The 22,970-nt window shown below is 35.9% G+C and overlaps 1 protein-coding gene across 4 annotated transcripts in view; it reads left to right on the top strand.

Moving 5' to 3' along the window:
* The first annotated feature begins 4,806 nt into the window (after window positions 1–4,806).
* Window positions 4,807–22,970, top strand: part of LOC126367044 (facilitated trehalose transporter Tret1-like) — a 36,804-nt gene continuing 18,640 nt past the window's right edge. Inside the window, exons 1-2 of one of the 4 annotated variants that reach the window (XM_050010427.1) lie at window positions 13,594–13,713; window positions 19,066–19,141. In XM_050010427.1, coding sequence (XP_049866384.1) covers window positions 19,080–19,141 — 62 coding nt within the window. In that variant the 5' untranslated portion in view covers window positions 13,594–13,713; window positions 19,066–19,079. Of the gene's footprint in view, window positions 5,017–13,592; window positions 13,714–18,969; window positions 19,142–22,970 lie in introns of those variants that run through there. The other 3 variants (XM_050010429.1, XM_050010430.1, XM_050010428.1) reach the window with 3 other exon arrangements.

The raw sequence follows: 22,970 nt of genomic DNA, 5'->3' as shown, positions 1-22,970 counted from the left end.
AAGGTCAGTGTAACATTTTTGAATTTACGTCATTTCGCTAGGTGTTATGGCTAAGGAGAAACACATCTTTTAAAAACCATTGCTTAATAGTCTTCTTCTTATCATGTGGGTTGTGAGGTGGAATACCACCCTCATCAACTAAAATGTCAGGGTTGCTATTGAGCCGCCAAAGGCCCATGACATGACTCGTGATTACTACACATAGTTACTACGTAAGTATATTACGATAATACAATGAGTGTGATGACGACTGTGTAGTACCAACTAGTTGAGCTATACGTGCAAGTTTAAGTTTACATACATAAACTCACGCCTATTTCCCACCGGGGTAAGCAGAGACTGTGGAATTCCATTTGCTTCGAATTTTTAGTTCATCTATAAGCAGTTCGAGGAGAGGAGAGCTCCCTTAGAGTCTGACTTAACCATCTTCCAGTATTTTCACGGGAAATTTGACAGGTCCGGTTTTTTACAGAAGCGACTGCCTGTATGACCAACCTGCGAAGGGAAAACAAGCCCATACTGGTTAGGTTAGGTTAGGGAAACGCGTTTCTTGGGAATTTCACGTACTTAACTAAATCTGTCATTATAAAAAAAAAAACACAAGTTCAAACCAAGCTCTCAAACCAAAATTTTGCATTTGCCGCTGCCTAGACGTCTCAAAGAACAGAAAATGAAGAGGACACCCTTTGGTTAGTTTACTTGGTGGTTATATAGAACCAGAGGTCTCAAGAAAAATACCCAGTGGGTTAAACAGGTCACATCGAAGCAATTCATGTAGAAAATCAATAATGCTATTTGACATTTGCTTGCAATTCGCACTTACTTACTTTTATTGCAATATTGCTTTTTTAGATGAATTGAAATCTCCACCATGCTTCTCCACTGCAGGTTGGTGAAATGAATGATAATGATAAACTATCCTCCATTATTTCCTGCGCAATCTGGAATTTGCCGCAATATCCCACGCGAATACTTTTTACCACGTTATCTGCACAAATTATATCGTTTTTAAAGTACCTACTCGTATATTACATTGTTTTCTGATAAATTCTTCTATCATCAACCCAATATTACAAACACTCACGAATATTATATGAATTTGACGCATGTTGTACTTAATAAGACATGGCTTTGCCTCTGCTTACACATTTTTTTACACGTAGCCCTAATTTCCTCACGTAATGGTGTAAAAGTGTAAGTATAAATAGAGTGAATCACGTGATGGTTGCGATGAGACAAGAAGAATAAAGAAAAAGAAGAATAATAAAGTATATTTGTATTGATTTGAAGAATGCACGAAAGGTAAGTTAATGTAAGGAAAGAAGACCCCTCTGTCATAGTGTTTGCCTTCTTGGACCTTCAAAACTGGGCACCCTCAGGCTTGTTGTCTTAAACGTTGTACCGGGTGAGAGCCTTCAGCGCTCCCCATTTGTCCGGCCAAGTAGTTAATGATCTACAATAAGTCACGTGGAAAAAAAAGGTTGCTATTTCACGAACTGTACATGTTTATGTTCCTTTCAGGGAAACCCGTATTAACTAAGTAAACTATTGGTCGTGAAGCGTCAATTCCCGTTGGTAATTGGTTTGCTTACATCACCTTGTTTAATGAGTGGTGACGTTGTGCTACGCAATAACTTACCTACGACACACCCCTTTTGTGTGAGTCAAGAATACTTAACATATATACCCAGTGGCTGTCCCTCCCTGTCGCACACGAAATTCATGCATGTTCTGTGCATAATAAACTATAAATAAATACCATACCGCTGCTGGGCACAAGCCTCCCTTCAATCAACCGGAGGGGGGTATGGACCGTACTTCACCACATTGCTCCAATAACCCGCATTGGAGCAATGTAGTGGAGATGTTTTACGGCTAATAGCTGGAACCAACGGCTTAAGGTGCCCTCCGAAGCAAGGAATCATTTTACTTTTTTGGACAATCGGGTGATTCAAGCCTGCAATGTCCTTACCAAACAGAGGACAGTCTCACAATGTGATTTCGACAATGTCCCCATCGAGTTCCGAATCCGGACATCGGAGATCGAAATAAATAAGTAAATAAAATTAATTTAATAAAACTCTGATCCTTGAAAGAGTCATGAAGAATGTTATTTTAAACATGGAACAAACTTTTGAATTATAATTTGATTTAGCCAAAGAGCTTTCTGATATGGCCCATGCGACGATTACATACTTACTTAAGTAAATAGTATCCGGGGTCGACTCTATCAATACTAACCTGACTCTAGGGTTGATGAGGTCTATCGTCGATCTCATAACCCACACGACAGAATAAGAAGCCAAGACACAGCGGAGTATTTTCATTGTTTTCTAAGGGTGAATTTAATCAATTAATCTCAGTTTTGAGACCGTCCTCAAGATCATGTCGATGTGACAGTTCTTATATAAAAACAGGGACTTGATCATGATCTTGAGGTCAGTCTCAAGTGAGATTAGTTTATTTATACCACCCTAAATGTTGAAAGTTTATATGCACTTAGTTCCCTCTCAATCACTTCCCAACACAGATATCAAATATCTGCATCTATGTAAGTACTTATATAATATGAAGTTTGGGTCATCGAGCTTAGCGAATAATAGAATAAATCTGTTATTTTGACTAAAATATGGTATAAATTTCAAGAGGAGCTTTGCAAAAGAACATAATATTAGCTCTGCATAATATTAAAATCTGGTTTTGGGATACAATGAACTTCGCCCGAATTAACAACGAATCACTATTATAAGCCGCTAATCGGATGTAACGTTATTTTTTATGCCAGAAAGTGTGATGTGTGTCTCTTAAGAATACTATATATATGGACCAAGTTGGTCGCAGTCCACTACACACACACACACACACACAGAGACACATATATTTCACAACTCAACATAATCACATCGTAACACATTATCCAGGAGTAAGGTGGACTATAATATAGATACACAAATCTCCAACAAATCACAATATCAAAGTCACATAGAAAACATCAATACTTACCCATTATTATTGTATCATCATTATCAGCCGTACGACGCCTACTGCTGGGCATAGGCCTCCCCCAAGGAGTCGTATTATTGTATAGATAAAAATAAAAGTAGACACAATTTATATACTCATCATCATCGCGTCCAAGCCGTGTTCGGCGATGGCGACTCCTAAATGTCTATCCCAGGTCGTTGTTATGATAGGCTCTAATGTGGCTAGCAAAACCTAACACGTTTAGCAAGAAACTTTTTCATCTGCTAAGTAACCCGAAAAAACATATTCAACAACAATTTTTTCAAGAAAAAATTGAATTGAACTTCGCATCTATTTATTTGATACAAACAGCTACCTACCTACTGAAATATAACTGAACTGTGTTGGAATGCCTAATGACTCAAAATATTTTTATCGAGACAAAATTGAATTGAACTTCGCACCTATTTATTTGGTACAAACAGCTACCTACTGAAATATGTCTGAATTGTATTGGAATACCTACTGACTCAACAACATTTTTTTTTCAAGACAATATTGAATTGAACTTCGTACCTATTTATTTGGTACAAACAGCTACTGAAATGTGTCTGAAATGTATTGGAATACCTACCGACTTGAAATAATTTTCGATAACTACTTATGCCAAAGTACAGATCAAGAACTTTCATGATATAGTGTTGTTATTGTTTATTTTGGGTTGGTGATCCCTGCTTTATACGCATCATTCTTAAGTCACTTATACAATGTCAGTAGACTTTTTGAGTTTCTCGTTTCGTCACAAAAATGGGTTGCTTTACACAGCCTATTTCGTCCTACTGTTTGATACTGGCCTCCCTTCAATAAAAAGGAGCTGGTATAGATCATACTCCACCACGCTTCTCCACTGCGGGATGGTGGAGGCTTTTGGGCTGGTTGATTGTGGTTGAGTGTGGATTGATTACTTTCAACGCTGATTGACTGACCAAAAAACGCTGATTGTCTTGCTACTTCGCATTTAATACACTTTAAGTAGTTACAAAGGTTACAAACACGTCCGACATTAAGAGATCATAGATCAATGAACAAAAAATGAATTAAAAAGTGAAGAATTAATATTTTTATAACTTTTTTTTAAAGGTTTTTATGTTGCAATTGCCAGCACTAGTAGGTACTACACCAACGGTTTAACGTGCCTTCTGAAAGATGAAAACATCTCACTTTTTCGGACAATTAAATACTTCGGGTACTTTAGTATAATATATTCAATGTGTTGCACGTGTATAGGTAGGTAACTGATACCTATTTACAAAACGTGTCCACATGAATATGTAATATATACGATCATGTCCATCGACTCAAACCTAAAGAAAAAATAGGTACCTACCATAGAGTAACACGGACCTCCGTGGATTGGTACCTACCCACGTAACGTAACAAACAAATTGTATTGCTAAACTATTTATAACATAAACATGCGTACATAAAGTCACGCCTATTTCCCACCGGGGTAAGCAGAGACTATGGAATTCCATTTGCTTCGTTAAATACAAATAAAAAATACATAAACAAATTAAATAAATCTAATTAGTAATTTTTAGATAAACCAACGCTAATAATCCATAATAGGTACTTCAGTAGAGCCAAAAGTATTCAGTAACATTTACTGTTGATAAGAAGTTTATAGATTGGGGAAGTCTCTTCCAACATTTCAGCTTACAGTCACGTATAAATTCAAGACTTTTCCTGATAAGTATGTTTCATTTACTTATAGAGATTGTTAGTACTCTATCCATATATGCAAAAAAACTCTTCCTCGCCTCAGTATATAATTGACGAACGGTGGGAACACACGCGCTCGTGACACGAACTATAATGTACTCGCGAAATATATATTTACTTATAATTTAAAGTGATTATAATTCTATAACAATAAAATAATATGTGATAATAATTTATAAGGCTACCAACTGTGATATTGTGTAGATAAACTTTTTTTATTAAACTTTATTAGTGCAATTTTAGTGTTGTTTTCAAAATGAGTGACGAAAAGTAAGTACCGTTCTGACGATTTTGTTTTGTCAACTTTTAGTAAAAAAAAAGCGAAGTATTATTTGATATATTTTTAATTAATTACACAACGAAGAAGAAAAACTGGCTAGCAAATTTATTATTTGTTTATCATTGTTTAGATATTATTTAGACTAAAATGATAATGACACTTGACTACTAATTACTAAATTACTTAACAATTAATCCTCCAAGCCAAATAAGTATTGTTTTAAATATCATAACAAGCCTCACGGCTATATCCCCAAAGGGGTAGGCAAACTTGTAACGTATATCCACTTCTCGCCAGAAGTCCCATATAAAAGGGCTCGCATATGTATTATACATTTTTTCTATAAATAAAACTATGTTTAGCCTGTTTTTGTCAGTTTGAACGTTCTGTAAACAAAGTAGATATTTAGGTTACCGGCAGTCAACTTCGATAGCCGGAACGTATTTCGACATATCGAACTAATTTAATTTACATTTATTCTGCATTGCTGCCTACTTATATCGAGACTTTGGCCAACTTTTAAACGATATCAATATCTTCAAATTGCATCTTTCGGGGGTAGCCACAGAATTAGAGAGCTTTCACTCTCTTAGTTCCGATTTTTAAATCTTTTTTAGGACTTTTTTGGTAACTACTTACTTATTAGTTTTTTTTTTTATTTTATAGCACTCACCCATGCTTCGGGAACTTACAAAGAGAAAATTTTATCGAAAAAATCCTGTCTCGGACGAGACTTGAACCCGCAGATTTTGTCAAGCCGGGACGAGTTAACCATTACACCACCGGGTCCTCCTCCTGTCCATGCGAAATTCTTCGATCTATGCATCGTCACGCTCGTTTCAGCTTAACAAGAGCTGCAGGGTCAAGTCCCGTTGGAGTCAGATTTATTTTTGTTTTCTTTTCTCTTTTTTTACTTCATCATCATCATCATCAGCCCCCCTTTTTTACTTATTAGGTAGTTACAAAGGGGGAGAGAGCTGCCTTCATAGAGATAACTTTCGAACCATGAAATAGGGTGTTGCAATAGTGCAAAGTTCTGAGCTGCAAATGTACTCTGTACGTGATGGACACAGGCATCGTCTTGTGAACTGTCAATGGGTGGCTGAAACATGCCTTGCGATCTCTTCCTCTTGTAACATGAATTACTTACCTATAAAACTATACTTTGTTATCAAACAAATCATAAAAATATTATATATAAAGTCAGGTTAAGGTCACTCAGGCAGTCGCTTCTGTAAAAAACCGGACCTGTCAAATCTTCAAGTTAGGTAGGTAAGCGGATCCTGTGAAAAACGGGATAATGCTAGGGAGATGATGATGTTGATTACTTTAAGATTTTCAATTCTTAATGTTAATGTTCCAACATCAAATTTAAAATTAATTTTCATTCGAGTTTTGACAGTTTTGTGTTAGTAGAGGTACATTAGTTTAATGTTTACGTTCATTAAAATCATATTAAATTATATGTTTTTGGTACTTTAGGCATAGATAGGTACGATTCGCAAATATTTTATAGGTAGGCAGATATACTTTGAAAATCATAAAATGTTAGGTTAGGTTAGTAAGTATACCTACTTCTTGTGAAAAGGTCACTTCATTACCACAATGTTTCAAATGTTACTATGGGTATTCACAGCATTTGATATGGCAACGTAAATAAATACTTTTTTTTGACGTGAATTATTGTAAATTTGCCGCGTAACTACTTCACCAGACAAATAGCAAGCGCTGGGGCTTTCACCAGGTACCTCTAAGATTTAAGACAACAGGCCTGGGGCTGCCCAGTTGGCCGCGAACTTTGGCTCAGGGCGTCGTCAGGTAAAACTAACGCATTTGCTAACATTACTGTCTGCTTCCAAACGCGCTGGACTGAGAGTGAATAGAAACTTGAAGGATTATCTTAGCAAACGATAGAGGAACTTTTATTTGCTTAGCCCACACCATTAGCATAAAATTAACAATAATAATAATACTACTTCATCATCCCCAGCCCATTAACGTCCTCACTGCTGGGGCATGGGCCTTCCCTATGGATGGATAGGGAGATCGGGCCTTAAACCACCACGCGGGCCCAGTGCGGATTGATGGTTATTAACGACTGCTAATGCCGCCGGGACCAACGGCTTAACGTGCCTTCCGAAGCACGGAGGAGCTCGAGATGAAAACTTTTTTTTGTGGTCACCCATCCTATGACCGGCCTTTGCGAAAGTTGCTTAACTTCAACAATAGCAGACCGAGACCGAGCTGCGCCACCGAGCTCCAATAATAATACTACTTACCGAGCAGTAATTCCCCCCCCCCCTCCTCACCAATTCGTATCGGGAGCCAACCTCACCCCTAGAGGTACTAGAGAACTGGAATGAATGTGTTCGCAGTATAGGGCCCAAATAAATAAATTTTATTACGGGTAACTTGAAACCAGGATGTTACTAACAATAATTTATTACTCACTAATATTATATATTTTTATATATTTAATATTATATAATATATTATTGAAACAGAAGTCAGATCTGCGTGTAGATCAAAATTATGGGATATAGAAATAACACGGGATATTTTAAATATCTTTAAATACTCCTTATATTTTAATAAAATCCTCTAACCTGACCGACATCGCACCATCGACTCGCCTTTCTTACTTTTTAAACCTGCCTTACGTCCCATTCATTAACCATCCTCCTTTCATACCATAAACAATCAAATTCCCATTTATTATCCTTCCATAGTATTCTCACTTTCCTACAGCTGTCCCTGTCATTCATGTGTGGCAGGGGTAGGAGGAAAAAATACCTCACCCCCTCTGGGTCTCACTTTAGTTTCAATTTGCCGTACTCCTACGGCAATTTAGACTAAAGTGGGACCCAGAGGGGGTTAGATTTTTAGGGGTGAGGGTGAACGCGCGCGGTCGGTCTCACTCGCACTTCGAGCTACAGCGGCACAGATCTTTGTATGGAGTTTCCGGTTTGTGACATTACCACAGACGTCAGTTTGTGTAGGTGTCTATTTAACTCATTACTTATCTAAAATTAATTACCTACACTGATAACGCCATATTTAAACAAACTCCTTAATACCGCACTCATTGAACTAAATATCATAATGGCTTGTTTGATAGTAAATACTAAGTAGGTTACATATTAAGTGCAGCATTTTAGTAATTGGGTCGTGTACTAGGTTTGAGATAAATTGTGAATTTCTAATTACTAAATAAAGACAGATCTAAAACTAACGAAAGACATTTTTTCATACAAAACTCCTCGTTTTACATAGACACTACACATTAACGTTATCGTACACGCGCATCTGTGTGTGTGTAACGTCGAGCGCCCATACGATTGAAGACTAAAGTGAGATCGACGGGGTGAGGTAAACCTAGCTCAGCCTTGTGGAGAGCGGAGAGTTGCCGTTCTATAAGTAGTATCACAGATCATATAATACTAACGTAGTATGATTCCTTATTCTATAGCGGGTACATTGCTTACCCTATCTTATGCGTTGGGCGAGAAACTGCCTGCCCTCACCAGTTGCCTCGATGAGGCGATTTTGACGTCTTTTAAAACCTAAATTAATCATTTTTTTAAACCATTATTATAAGTAGATACCTACTACTTACAACTCAAACTCAGAACATCAACTAATATGCACTAATATTTGCTTCTTAAAATTATTGTGTTTTCTTTGTTGTGAAGAATGTTTCATTACGAATCTTTTGTGGAAAAGTTTCGTTCTTTTTGTATTTGTTCATAAGATTTGCATAAATAATATTTGACAAACGGCTCTGGCCGTGACAAAAACACTTGTTCAACAAAAATAAACCGGCTAAACGCGGGTTATGCTGGAAACAAAAGCTAAATATATTTCCGATATTTCGTGTAAGTAAACTGCGTAAGCATGTTTAAGCGTACTATAATATTTATGTACCTTGTGTCTATAATTTCTAACGCTGTCGAAAAAAGATTGAAGCCACATTAAAAGTCCTTTCTCAAGACTAAATTTTCGACTAAGTAAGTAACTTCATAGTAATCCCTATAGGTACATAAAATTGGTCGAAACAAGGCAATTGCATATATTTATTTATGTAAATCAGACACAAATGTAAGACGAATACAAAATATTCGGCATAAAAAGTCACAAGGTTGATAAAACCTCAAAATACTTTCCCTTAGAGCTCCTGCAACCTTCAGACTTTCCGCACGATATTTTTATTCAGTGACAGTGACACCTAAATGGACTTCGAATACATATTACAGGGTTGCCAATATCCAACCTCCATGCAAGGTGAAGGCGACTTGGCTGGTTTCCATCATACGTGCACTTTAGTAGGTACGAACTCAGGTCAACCACCTCTGTTAATTTATCATTAGGTCATTTTATAAATAAAATTTCTATTGTTTGTGTCGTAGGGGCCTTTTTTAAGTATTTAATTAATTGTGTACTGTACTTAGTGCAGTTAAAACAAAGAGGAAATTAAAACTATATTTTTGATTACCATTATTTTTCAAAAAGTTTGAAATGACTCTTGGTAATATACCTACTTATTTCGGATTTTGCAATAATATTAATATTATTTAAAAGTAGATTACTACCGGTGAGAAAACACTGGGAAACACGAGTCACTGTTAAAATGTTCAGTGGTTGCCAACAACCGGTGGACTTTTGGAAGCTTTTCAGCAATTTTCCACGACATGAGCGTCTCACGTGAAAATCACGAGATGGACTGCTGGTAGATCAAATAAATATAATAATATACATTTTAATTTTACTCCGCATCATTTTACACATTCGACCTTTGGTAATTATAAAAGTGACTTTTTACGTAAATGGAATTCTATAGTCTCTGCTTACCCCGGTGGGAAATAGGCGTGAGTTTATGTATGTATGTACTTTTTACGTACTCCCTATAAAACATCGACATACATAAGATTAAGCACATTTCCCGTTGGGGTAGGCAGATAAAGTCATTTTCGCTCTTTCCACTCTAACCAAAGACTTCCTGCAATGCTTGCCTGCATAGAGTACAATCAAATCAAATTCAATCAATCAAATCAAAAATCAATTTTTTAAAGGGAATATCAAGTAATTACATACGTACGTATTGTATTAGTAGGCATGGTGATTCTTCCCCATTGTTTAACTCCTGGTACTATTACTAAGTTTTTATAAATATTTTATCAATTATTAGGTGCAACATCTTTTAAAAAATAGTTAAAAAAAGTTTTAAATAGGTAGGTATTAAAAAATAAAAACATTGTAAACCTTTTTAAAAGGTGTTTTAATGTTGCACTAGTTGTACTGTAGAGCAAAAATATAGGTTTGTAATAAGGGTGGCAACACACGGTGCAACATCGCAACTATTCGCAACGCAAAAGTTACACCGCATGAACCGTTTGATGAACAAAACAACACGCCTACCGTAAATAATTGCAGCTGTAAAATATACATACTTTAGCCTACTTATATTAAGAGTTGTTGGCACAGATATACTAATGGGCTTATAAACGTATATTGGACTGATTCGCCGAGGACTTTAGTGCAATATCCCTCAAAACATTTCGTGTGAATTTGCATCCGTAAATAGGTTTGCTTGTTTTGCCAAATGTACGGGAATAAATATATCTAAGACTGAAATAAAATAGGCTTTTATGCAGATAGATGCTCAAATCATTGCTAAACTGGATTACTTATTTAAAACCCGCTGTAGTTACGTATGTACGGGACAGTTACATGTCATAAAAATAATAATTATGCGCCTTAGAATTTTGATATTTATAACTGTAACTGTACTCGAGTGACAGTTCAGCTCTCTCCATTTGTTCAGCTAAGTGAAATACAATAAGTCATGTCAAAAGAAAGTGCGACTACAAGTTATTTTAACGAACTTAACTGTCCACCCTGGTAAAGGTTAGGCGTGAGAGAATTGAGTGTCTAATAAGTAAAATTAAGCCGTTGCGTATTGATTGTGATTATTTCAAAGGCCTTTGTGATAATCCATGCAATCACGTCATGAGCTTTAGTCAAGAGCACTTCACACTTTATCACAATATTTTGTTGTTGGTCTGTTGGTCTAATAGAAAGCTCAGTTGGTTCGGTCACGAGCATTAATATGTGTACAGTTTGGTACCATGTCACATTAACTTTTTTGACAAATTGAACTGTAAGTCTCACTAAATGTCAAATATGTTAGTGCGACAGAGTCCTAAAGTGGGTACATTATATTGCTCATGACTGTACTTAGTTCATGTTACGATGGATGTACGTCAACTCAGTTTATTTTGCGATGAATGTAACTCTGACTAACCCAGTCGTGAGCTTATGATTATGAACACATAACAACAACATGGCATCACGCCTGCATCCCCGAAGGGGTAGACAGAGAGGGGAGATGACAATACAATACAATTACACTTTATTGCACCAAAATAAAAAGAAATAATTACAAAAAGTATCTTAACTAAGTACATGGCAGATGGCGGCCTTATCGCTTAAAGCGATTTCTTCCAGACAACCATAAGGTGAGGAAAAATGTAAAAAAATAATAATAAGGAGATGAGGTGGTGGGGTGAGCATTTGTTATGTTATTATTGATTTTGACTTGTTGGTTGGTTGTTGGAAGAGCCGTGGGCGTGGTAGCCGAGTTGGTTGAACGCTTGCCTCTCACTTTGAATTTGTTTCCGAATTCATGTTTGAATCATAAATGATTACCACGTGCTCAGCGGTGAAGGAAAACATCGTGAGGAAACCCACATTCCCGAGAAATGCATTTTCGGAGGTATGTGGACACATAGGTCTAATCTATATTGGGCTGGTTGTGGTCAGATAGACAGTCGCTTCTGTAAAAGACCGGACTTGTCCCATGACTTGTTACTGTTGGATATCACAACAACTTTGACATTTTCTTGCAATTTTGAATTACCTATTGTTAGATAGAAAAGAATCGATCAGCCTAATCTCGACTGATACATCACTTTGGTAGTGAACGTAACGACATTGGCTTACGTACTTTGACAGATCTAATTCTTACCGCATGTTGAAGCTATTGTTAAATATTATCTTTATAGAAATATAATCACTAATTATACTGAAGTTGTCGGTCTGATTGTATGAAAGGTACAATCAAACAGCAATAGTGCAGTCACTGAGCCCAGCGAAATTATTTGTAAACAGTTTTGAAATTATGAACCATTAGGTTGTCATAATCATAATGTTTTTGTAGGTGTTTTTGGTCTATTACAGAAACGACATGTAACCAAGGAGGTCTTAAGTGCAACCAGTTAATTTATTACTTTGCAAGAAACTGATTGGAATTTTGCACCTTATCGTACAGTCCTGAGCAATATAATGTACCCACTTTAGGACTCTGTCGCACTAACATATTTGACATTTAGTGAGACTTACAGTTCAATTTGTCAAAAAAGTTAATGTGACATGGTACCAAAGTGTATTATGTATACTTAATGCTCGTGACCGTACATATCGTATCTTTATTTCATAAATCCGAATATATTTGCAAGTTCCGTTAAGCACATGAGTATTTATATAAACAGATAGCGGCGGGAAATAGACAATAATGTTATCATAATTCTGCCTTATCGGTCACTGTGACATTAGAGGTAGGGCAGCAATAAATAAAAAGGTAAATAAATGTCACTATAGATGAACATGTATCAGATAGTTCTTAAGATAATTTCCAATGAGGGACTTTCCAGACAACGTCCCCCAAAACGAATACAGAGTGTTAGCGACATCGTAACGAATACTCAGGGAGATGATTCAGACTATGATTCTGAGTTAATATCAAGTGGAATTTTCAATCGCAATTTTTTTAATTATTTTCAATTTTACACTTTTGCTATGGAAAATCCCTCTTGATATTAACTCAGAATAATGAGCTGAATCATCTCCCTCAGTACGGTGTACGGTTTGTTACGGTGTCACTAACACCCATACGTACTTGTACGGAGTGTAAGTAACATCGTAACGCATAGAGACGGGATGACTCAGACCATGATTCTGAGTTAATATCAAGGGGATTTTCCTGTCGGAAAATTCATGAAAATTTTAGTGTTTTTTTTAATTACTTTCTGTTCCATACTCAACTCAGAATCATGGTCTGAATTATTATTCCTCAATGTTTTCGTTACGATGTCACTAACACCCTGTACAGATGGCACAGTGCAGACTTGTCTTTGTTTAACCTTCTAATTTCATAGATAACAGACATAATTATGCATCTTTTATCTTTGTTTTTAAGTATAAATTATGACCCTTTTTATTACACCCAAGCACGTTTTCCACCCGGTTCAATATGTTACAAAGAACACTCAATGTGTTGTATGCGTATGTTGTATGTTTATATTCGCTCCCGAACCAGCATAGAAGGCCCCAAATTAGTTCTAATGCATTTGGACACGAGTGTCATTCTCATTAGTCATTCGGCCCCACGCAGTCTTAGTATGAACATGATATTGTAAACTATTGTAATACTTACTATAAATCGATAAGCTATCTATATGACATTACGATTGTAAAGAATACCATTATCAGTGATAAGGAGATAATATATTACTCCAGTCAGAACCAATGTCATAAACGACAAGCACGATGAGATAAAAATAACTTAAAAAACATTTAAGTGATTTAATTAAGTAATTAAAACCGTTTGTTTTTAATACTTTTACGTTACGGTACGTTTTTTTATCATTATTTCTTTTTTAATTCATGTACGAGTATGTGTGTAAGCTTTGATGTTGTTTTGTTTTGTTTGCAATTTGACATCTGCGCATATAAAAGAAAGTGGACGATGCAATTAAATGACAAATAGCATTTTTTGTTTTTGTAGATGAATTGCGGACTTTTTAACACCACAGTTATTAATAATCAGATTTAACGTTTCTTCACTCAAGTTTCAAAGGCAAAAAGAGGTTGACATTGAAATTAGAAGCTTTTTGTTTGTGCTCAATATTGTTTAAAGTCACAGGATACGCTACTAGGTACTTACTGTGAAAAATCTATGTTATAAAATTGCCACATTTTATCCAATTTAGACTTTATTACATTGAAATAACGATATCGGATGATTTTCACGGTTCGTGATAATAAAACAATGAAATGAAAAACTTTGCAAATCTTTTGTTCGTCGCAATTTTGTCGGACAGACACGCTGTGTAGAGGACAGTAACTATAATTATTATACTCATTACAATTATTTTAAATTAAATCGTTATTTGAATAAGTGTTCTTTTTGTTTTAAATTTTTTTTTTTCAGAATTGTGAAAATAAAATTCACGTTTATTTTTAAGGTTTTTATTTCTTTCCTTTTGTAGGTTTTGGGTTTGCAACGAATCTGTCGAGATTAGTTACGAAAATACAATAAAAATATACAAAATTAAAATCGGGTCTAAGTCTATGTGTGTAGATTGTTTATTGCAGTTTTGAGTTTTTAATCACTTGAGCACTATAAATAAAAATCATGTGACCTATTGCAATGATGTGCTTATAGATTCTAATTGAATAGAATATTTATGACTACTTACAGCCGAATTCGTGAGTGTGTTAGTACTTATCCTTTGGCAAAACAATGGTGCTGATTCCAATACACACCATCTAAGTTTATTTTAAGTCATACCTGTCATTTTCTTATCCGCCGAAAAGGAAAAGGATGGGTAATCGACAGGCATAAAATTTAAGGAACACACGTCAATTTTAGAAGTTTAAAAATCCCTTCCAAAATGTCATATAGGCCAATAACCCGACAGAATTAAGTTAACACTTAAGCACACGTCAAACGGATTGCATTTGAGCGAGATCCCTATTTTATTCACCCGGGTTATTCATTTATTTTAAAATTAACAGTTGTCAATCATCTGTCACTTTTCATTTCGGCGAATAAGAAAATGACGGGTACTTATAACTTAAAATAAAATTAGGAGGTGTCTGTAGGAATGGGGGTCAAAAATAAAAAAAACATTTTTATACGTAGACTATTTGTATAAACCTTTTCTCTTTTTTTATTTTACATGTTATAGATTTGCTTGGATAGTATTCACTACAAGGCCAGATAAAACCAGTTGACCATGAACTAGTCAAGCCTATGAGATGACATAAGAAAACAAATCAGACTTTGCTCTGGTTTCTCTCAATTACAATACAGAAGACGTACATACACGCTACTAACCAACGTATCAAATCGAAATTAAATATATAGTAGGTACCTTGAACAGTGAGTTTACTTTAGTTATTAGATGAATTTCAACATGGTTGTTGTTACAAAACGAAGATTAAAAAAAATAATATTAAAAGATATACACTTCTCATCAAAAAAATCGAAACACTTCCGTTTTCATTGTTTCTGTCCGAATTTAACACAAAAAAGAATTCATATGATGAAAAAAAATACATAAATGTATAGCTGGCAGTTTGGCCATTACAGTAATAAGCGAAAATTCTAAATTAAAAATTAGAATTTCATTTGTTTATCTTATAAACGAAATGAATCACTGTTTTGAGACAAATGTGTGTTTAGGGTTGGAGTACATTTAGCGTTTAAAAACTAAAAATTGGCGCCTATCCTTAAACTTTTTGTTTTTTATTTCAATACTGTGACTTTGGGACGTCTGAAAAAAGGTTTTTTTTCTAAAACGTATGGATACTTCGCCCACAGAAGCCGCCCAAGTTGTGGCATTGCTGGATTCTGGCCTTAGTCAGCGTGTTGTGGCTGCAAGACTGCATCTAAGCCTGTCATCTGTTCATAGAGTCTATAAACGTTATCGGGAGACTGGTTTGTTCACGCGCCGTTCAGGATCTGGCAGGAATCGGGTCACTTCTGAGCGAGATGATCGATTTATTGTAACAACTTCTTTAAGAAATCGACGCCTTAACGCTTTTCAACTGCAGCAGCGGCTTCGTGTTGTACGAAGGGTGGCTGTAAGTGACTCTACAATTAGAAGAAGGTTGAAGGATCGTGGACTGGTACCGCATAAGCCAGCAAATGGGCCGAAATTAACTGCAGACCATCGAAGAGCGCGCCTTAACTTTGCACGTGAGCACCTAAATTGGTCATACCTACAGTGGAGCAAAGTTCTCTTTTCTGATGAGTGTAAAATTATGCTGTATGGTAACGACGGAAGGAACAAGGTCTACAGAAGAGACGGAGAACGCTATGCACAATGCTGCATTGAAGAAAAGGTCAGCTATGGTGGCGGTTCGTGGACGGTTTGGGGAGGAATCAGCGCCGACGGTAAGACAGAGCTTGCTTTCGTGTCTGGGCCACGTCTGCCTGCACTAAACTGTCATCGGTACGTCGAAGAGTGTCTCGAGCCTCATGTGATGCCCTATGCACATTTTATTGGCAACGGCTTCATATTCATGCACGACAATGCTAGGGCTCACACCGCGGGCGTCGTACGAGATTATCTTAACGAAGTCGATATCTCTATTATGGAATGGCCAGCGAGAAGCCCGGACATGAATCCCATTGAACATCTGAGGGATGAATTAAAGAGACGAATTCGAGCAAGAGATCCTGCCCCAGAAACACTTAGCCAGCTGCAAGATGCAATCCAAGAGGAATGGGACAATATACCACAGCATGTGATCGTGACTCTCATCCAATCGATGAAGAACCGTATGGAAGCAGTAATTAGAGCTCGGGGAGGGAATACAAGTTATTAAATAAACGTTTTTTAGCTTTTTTTTTCATTTACGTGTGTTGTTTTATCCATTTCCTTTATACTCCATACGGAATAAAAATGACTCATTTAACAAAATACGAAACCTATGAAAAATTCATTTAAATTTAGAACATCAACATTAAGATTTGATAAGCTCATATTACTCACTATTAAACGACATTTAACATTTATTCCTAAATGTACACATTTTTCTGATAATCCTGACAAAACGTAAACTTGCAAGGTGTTTCGATTTTTTTGATGAGAAGTGTATTTTTGACGTAACGGAAACTAAAAGACGTACTAGGTTTAAGATTGCGTTTACATTGACGCGGAGATGTGAAGGAATCGACCAATCACCGTGAGGGAGAGAGTGACAGAGCGTCTTTGTTTTTCGCTGTCTCGAACGCTGTGATTGGTCAAATCCGCACATCTCCGCTCTTCTCCGCCCATCTCCGCGTTAGTGGAAACCCGGCCCAAAACTTTATAATAAAGTCCCGCGGATGCGGTGCTACTGTCGTAGATTCTGCATAGAATTATTATGACTTGTCGATTAGTTTCATTAAAATCCGTCGACTTCTTTCGTGGCGCGGATTATTATTTGACTCCTAGTAGGTATAATTTTAGTCTTCGTATTGTAATAATGTGGTTATTGTCTTGGAAATAAGGTCTTTTTGACATTACTTGCTAGCGAACTACTTGTCTAACCTGGACACAGTATCAATTATCTTTATCAGTAGTAAGTACGTATATGTAGGGACTTCCTCTTACTATGCGTTGCGATGTCATTCGTGTGCCAATGGACCTTATCAATGTTTACTTTGAATATCAGAGGATTGGTTCTAATTTCTTATCCCTTTCTAATTTTTAAAGAGTGAAAGAGATATAACTTGGATAGAAGTTATAAATACAACTTCTATAGCGACCCAGTAGTATTTTATATTTCTACCAAAAAGGTTTAGTTTTAATTTGTTGAGTAACATGAGTCTTTTTAAAGATCAGAATTATATTAATATCTAATGTTATTTTAGACTTATAAGTTTATCATAATTCCGGTTTGATTTTTTGAATAAGCAAATACTAGTTTCGTTGCTATGATAATGTTTGTCATAATACAGTCAGGTTTTTAGCTTAGCACGTGATCCTCAGACTAGGAATATATTATTGAAGTCAGTGGCATTTACATTAGTTCTGTCATATTGTGATTATAATTTTGTTGTCTAGTAGTGTATTTATAGTGTGTTGCCAGTGGATTTCAAGTGTAAGGCGATGCTCACACTGCCTCACATGATGCAGCGTAGCGCGTGGACGCGTGTTCTTCTGTTGCTTGTAAGTATCTCCGTTTGTATAGAAAACACGCACAGTCTAAAACAGAGAAAATGCATCCACGCGCTACGCTGCACCATGGGCAGTGTAAGAATCACTTAATGGGATTAGTAATAAAGTCTTATGTCTGTGTCTTCAGTGTCAGTGCCTTCACGAATATGTTTGTTTTCATGTTATGGATTTGTCATAGGGATAGTTATGGATTCGTCAAATACCTAGTTTAAGTAGATAGTATGTTTGTCATTTTGTTAGGAATAGTTATAATTACGGAATGTTTATACTACCTACTTAGTATTCTAGTAACCAAAAGATTCTGTGATTGTGATCTGTGATATTTTTACTTTCACGGCAATGAACTTCCAGTGTTCGAAGAACTACCCAACATTATTAATGTTTTTTTATTGTAGTTTACTTTTTAACTTAATTTTGTAATTTTCCGTGTCCTATAGTGATAAAAAACGGGAAGAAGCTTTAAATACATATTACTTTGAATTTTGAAAAACTCGATCTTTCTTAGTAACTAGAGGTTTTTACAGTGTGAAAAAAAAGAGATGTGGTGTAAAAGACGATATAGTGACTAAGATTGAGAAGGGAATGTTAAGTTGGTTTGGACACGTAGAACGGATGAAGGATAATAGGATTACGAAAGCAGTATATACAGCGAAGGTTAGTGGTAGGGCTGGCAGAGGAAGACCTAGAAGGAAGTACATTGACCAAATTAGAGATGTCCTTAGAAAAGATTCAGTACGATCTACTCTGAACCGGCGTGTGTTGGGAATAGGCGTGAGTTTATGTACTATGGAGTTTTTACTAAAGATTTCTGTTAAATGTGATTAATATCTTCACGGTGGACTAAAAATTCATCCCATTATATTCATCCGTATCAACTCGTCACGACGTTGTGATATCATGTAGCTTTATGGCATTTAATCTCATGTGTCGTGGTGAATGCTGGGTTAATATGTATTTATATTGTCCAGTTTGGTAAACATTAACAAGGGCGATAAGAAATCTCTTGTCTACTGCAAAACTGTGCATCAGGTGGGGATGGAAAGATGGAGTGTCTGCCTTCCACTTCCCTGGTCTCTGGTTCTCCGGCCTCGAAGTATGGTGCTATGTAAGTGCTCTTAATCTATCTTTCCCGATTTGATTTTAAGTAGGTTTTTTATGTGATTGTAGCATGCGGCTCAGGAGCCTTAGGCAAGTTGCAAACAATAGGCTAGTTTGTAACTAGGTAGTCAAATTAGTTACTTTTTACTAAACGTCAAAGCAACCTGAGACGTCATAGAAAAACGTGATAAAATGACGCACTTATTTTTACATTTTCTTTATTCAAATTCATAAATTAAGTTAAAAAGCAAACGTTTTTTGTCACCTTTTAATCTGTCTTTACTTAGTAATATATTTAGTAATCAGAATTTCATAATTTATCTTTGACCTAAGAAACTACCCATTTATGACAAACGACAGGAATGTACTTTATGTCAATCCCATACATTTTTATCGCTGTCACTGTTAAATATTGCGGCAAATCTACAATAAATCATGTAAAAATACTGTCTCTTTATAATCGTTTGCAATTTTGCCTTGGATTTTTAAGTTTCCTTTAAGGATTTTGTCTTTTTCTTATGTTTTCCCTTGGTGGTGTTTTCTTTTTAGTACCAGATGAGAGCTTTCAGCGTATGAAACATAATTACGGTTCAACATATCCATCTTAGAGCTTCATAATCAATATGTATTTTGATTATTTACGGCTCTGTCTACCCCATTAGGGATTAGAACCGTGACTTTGTGTATGGTATGTGTGTAGATCTGTAGCAGTGTGGTCTAAGTTCACTGATCGTCAATTTCGATTGTCTAGTTAGGTAAAATTGGAGCAATTGGGAGCAACGCAACGGTGGAATTTCGGTCGCTTCCGTCCTTTGATGATCCATACATACTTTTGGTTGCTGTTTATGATTATTATGAGAAGTACTCTTTAGTTTAATTGAAAATTCTATTCCAATTTTAAAATATTTTTATTTCTTCTTCATTCCAAATGCAGACACATTTGTCTCAAATAGCAATATTGCTTTCTTAGATGAAATGCTTTGATGTGGCCTTTTTAGCCCCCGATCTGTCTTAATTTAGTAATCAGAATTTCATAATTTATCTTTAAACTAGGAAACTACTCAATTAGGTTGAAATGAAAAGTTTTCTGATTCGTAAAGATTGCGCGTGATGTCGATCTGAACTTGACAAAACATATTACGCAATCAAATCAGTGTATCAGGAAGGCTTCAAACGAATACTAAGTAAGCACTTGATATTCAAGTGTCAGAATTAATTAACATAAACCTAGAAATTTATTGAAGGTCAAAACCTTAGCGATTCTTAAATACCTTCGAACTTACTAAGGCTGTATTGAAATTCTGCAGGTAAATTAAGCATTGGGAAATATTTTTACTTGCACTTGCACAAATCACGCTTTTTCCTGCCGAGGTTGGCAGAGCCTTAAGTTTTCAGCAGGGCAGGGCTAACAAGCGCTACGTGATGAAATTATCGATCGATTCAATAAATTTTGCCGAAATCGATAAGTTTGTTTTTTTCCCTAACATGCGTGCCACGTGATTTTGTTCTTATTTTGATTTGACAGAACGACATGACTTATTTGGGTTTATTTTAGAATTCTAATTTCGAATTAAGTCACTATAAGTTCTATAGTTGACCGCTTTTTTTGATGATGACGACTAGGAAATACTGCCATACAAATTCAAATAACCTCACGCCCATGTTCCCCGAAAGGGTGGGCAGAGCCACAAATAATCAGAAGAATATTTGTAGCCACTTCTGATACATAGTCCTAAGATGGATAATGATGAACCGTATGGTGATAGGGGATCAGCCTATCGCTCATATAGATTCATCATTTTTGGTAGGACGCTTTCCCTTTGTCGGGTTTTACGACATGCCCGGGAGGAGAGGCAGCAGAACACATTCTATGTTTTTCTTTAATCCCAGTTCAGCAGAGGAGCTATAAGAAAAAGTGCGTTTTGACGTTTCGTATAAAGTAAACTCATTTTGACTAGGGTGCAAAGTAAGTAGACAATTCCGTACACGAACCCATAACTATTGCTGTGTTCAATGAGGTTAAGTCCTAGTTTTCATATTATTCTTAAACACTTTTTTGTCTGATAGTCAATCTAGAATTTTCATATGTAAATAGTAGGTTGTCAATCATTGATTTATTGGTCTCTTCATATATGAATTTATAGGTTGTCGATTGAACTTTTAAATTGCCGGTCGATAACATTTTAATTTAGAGACAGCAATCATCTACCTACTACTATCAAACAATTCAGTCAATAAAATGCTTGGCCATAAGAAATTAAATTTGTGAAACTATTATGAAATGTAGGTACTAGAGGTTGAGGTGCACCTCTAACAAATTTAAAAAAAATACAGTGGACGTGTAGCCTATCAGCTCCGGTCAATATTTTGATGGTCATTACTTACGTGATGACGAAAACTCCTATCTCGTTGATATTTTTACGACTAAAACGGAAGCTACTGAACCGCTCAATCGCGGGGAGTCGAGGTAACTAGGTGAAACTAAGAAAACGAAAAACATCGATTAGCCTGTGAGACACCACGTCCATACTTAAAGGTTAAGTATTTATGCATAATAAGCCTCCCAACATTTGTATTTTATCCGCTGTTATTGGCTAATATCGACGCTGATGTCGCTAACTGACGTATCTGAATGTTTTGGCGAATCTGATTCGGCACCTTTTGCTACTGTCAATAAGATACAAAATAAAACACATAATAACGGGTTCTTAGCGCGTTTAAATCAGGGATATGAGATTTGAGTATCATATCCCTGATTTAAACGCGGTAAGAACCCGTTATTATATGTTTTATTATGATAATAACCGCGTAAACCTAAAACAATGTATAGACAAAAAATATTTTAGCAAAAAATTACAGATACGTCAGTTTGCAAAGACAGCCACGATATAGTGGTAAGTATGTTAACTATATTTATGATAAAGCAGTCTAATAAACTGGTGAAGGGACGAATTTGTACGTATTTGCAATGCAAACTGTATTCGCTAATTTAAGTAAGTAAGTAAATTGAATACCTTATTAGTCTCTATGCTACGTTCATTTTGCAAATGCATTACCTGGTATATGTAGATAATTACGATAAATAAACACGTGGTTTATGATGGTCCTATCATTCTTCTTCGATAATTAAGTGCTATTTACTTTAAAATATTCATATACTTACCTACATTGAAACAGTATAGACGGCATATACTCGGGAGCTAATTTTTTTTTTTCTTAGTGATGTAGAGATTTATAAATTAAGGTTATAAAGATCTAAATACAGATCTTATCTGATCTGGATTTGTCCGGACCTGTCCAATCTTCAGGTTAGGTTAGCGGACCCTATGAAAAACGGGATATATCTGGAATCATACTGTGCAACAGAATAGGGAAGGAAGTAGGAAGAGAAACTTTTAAGGAATGGAGAAACGCAAAGACCATTTTCCTTTAGGAGGTCTTTGAGGATACGAAAGAAATAGGTGATTAGTGTCACCTACACCTGTACCACACTCACAAGCGTCGCTCTGAGTTATCTGAAGTCTGGCAAGGGAAGCTTAAATGTTATGCTATTTAAAATGTATTTATAAGTGTATAAAATATGAGATTTGAAAACCGAATGCAGACGAACTCATCCGTACCGAACGAGCTGTCAGAGTTTTAAATTTTAAAAATGGAATTTCTTTTCAAATTTACTGAACAAAAATCGACGTTATTAGTTCTTTAATAATAATTGCATAATAAAACTAATAATTCGGAAGATCCCTTTCAGCGCATGACGGTACGTAAGTCCTAGATACTATTATAAAAATCAAATTTTATCAAATGCCTCTGCTCTGAATACTTTGCTTCATTGA

Source organism: Pectinophora gossypiella, chromosome 5, assembly GCF_024362695.1.
Source record: "Pectinophora gossypiella chromosome 5, ilPecGoss1.1, whole genome shotgun sequence".
NCBI classification, from domain to species: domain Eukaryota; kingdom Metazoa; phylum Arthropoda; class Insecta; order Lepidoptera; family Gelechiidae; genus Pectinophora; species Pectinophora gossypiella.
This window is presented reverse-complemented; position numbering and strand designations above follow the sequence as displayed.